At 36.4% G+C, this 1,110-nt stretch overlaps 1 protein-coding gene across 1 annotated transcript in view; it reads left to right on the top strand.

Annotated features, from left to right (window-relative positions):
- Positions 1 to 1,110, top strand: part of LOC107747918 (ATP-binding cassette sub-family G member 2-like) — a 31,399-nt gene that overhangs the window by 18,031 nt on the left and 12,258 nt on the right. Inside the window, 1 exon segment of the mRNA XM_016562530.1 lies at positions 651 to 973. Within this exon segment, the coding sequence (XP_016418016.1) occupies positions 651 to 973 (323 nt within the window).

Raw genomic sequence — 1,110 nt, forward strand, 5'->3', positions numbered from 1 at the left:
TTTTACAATATGTAATATAAGTCTCTGGTGTCTCCAGGATGTGTCTGTGAAGTTTCAGCTCAAAATACTCCACAGATCATTTATTATATCATTTTGAAAATGCCTATTTTGAGTGGAAGCTGTTTTTCAGGCCTGTCTCTTTAAATGCAAATTAGCTGCTGCTCCCCGCCCCCTTTTCCAGAATAGAGCTGCGCCATTACAGCTCGTATCTGCTAAAAAAACATGTTTCAATTCTAATTATCATGTTTATCGCGCTGAAATAATGTTTTAAACAATATTAGTTTAAACTGATATATGGTTTTCTGAGTGCACACGGACAGAAAGCGGCTGTCACAGCATGCGAGTACTAAACTAAGTTCTCAAACACACACGAGTTACAAAAACAGTGGGTTATGTCTGTGAAGGTAAACAGCTGGGAAATAAATTGCATGTTTATTTTAGATCTGTGTGGAAAATAATGTGTTTTTTTTACTTTAAACCGCATAAATACATTTCATTACACCAAATACACCAAATAATGTTCTTTTTAGCAGCATCATATGACCCCTTTAAAACCTGGAAAAGTCCTAAACGCGTGTGTTCAGAAAGTGCTCCGTCATGTTTTAAACACATGAAACATGCTGAAAACCAGGCTTTGTGTTTTTTTGCAGGATGACGTGGTCATGGGGACGCTGACCGTTCGCGAGAATCTGCGTTTCTCAGCGGCTTTACGGCTCCCAAAGTCGATCCGTCAGCGAGAAAAAGATGAGAAGGTTGAGAGACTGATTCAGGAGCTGGGGTTGAGCAAAGTGGCCGATTCACGGGTAACAAACCAAACACACCTTCATCTGACTGACTACATGTGCAGTCAACACAGACTTCTGTTGATGCCTAATTACATGATTAATAATTATTATACCCTAAACAAATATAACTTAGCATTCATATGAAACAATAAACAGTAGTCTCTTTTACTTTTTAAAGTGGAAGTGAAGTCAGTCAAGTTTACATTATTTAGTAAACTGATTTCCACTTTAATAAAAATATATATAACAAACACGATTGCAAATTGGCAGCAAAACATCCTTTTTTTCTTTAAAATGGTTACATTGTGTTTTTTTATATATATAT

This window comes from Sinocyclocheilus rhinocerous, unplaced genomic scaffold, assembly GCF_001515625.1.
Source record: "Sinocyclocheilus rhinocerous isolate Xijiao unplaced genomic scaffold, SAMN03320098_v1.1 scaffold2064, whole genome shotgun sequence".
Classification (NCBI taxonomy): domain Eukaryota; kingdom Metazoa; phylum Chordata; class Actinopteri; order Cypriniformes; family Cyprinidae; genus Sinocyclocheilus; species Sinocyclocheilus rhinocerous.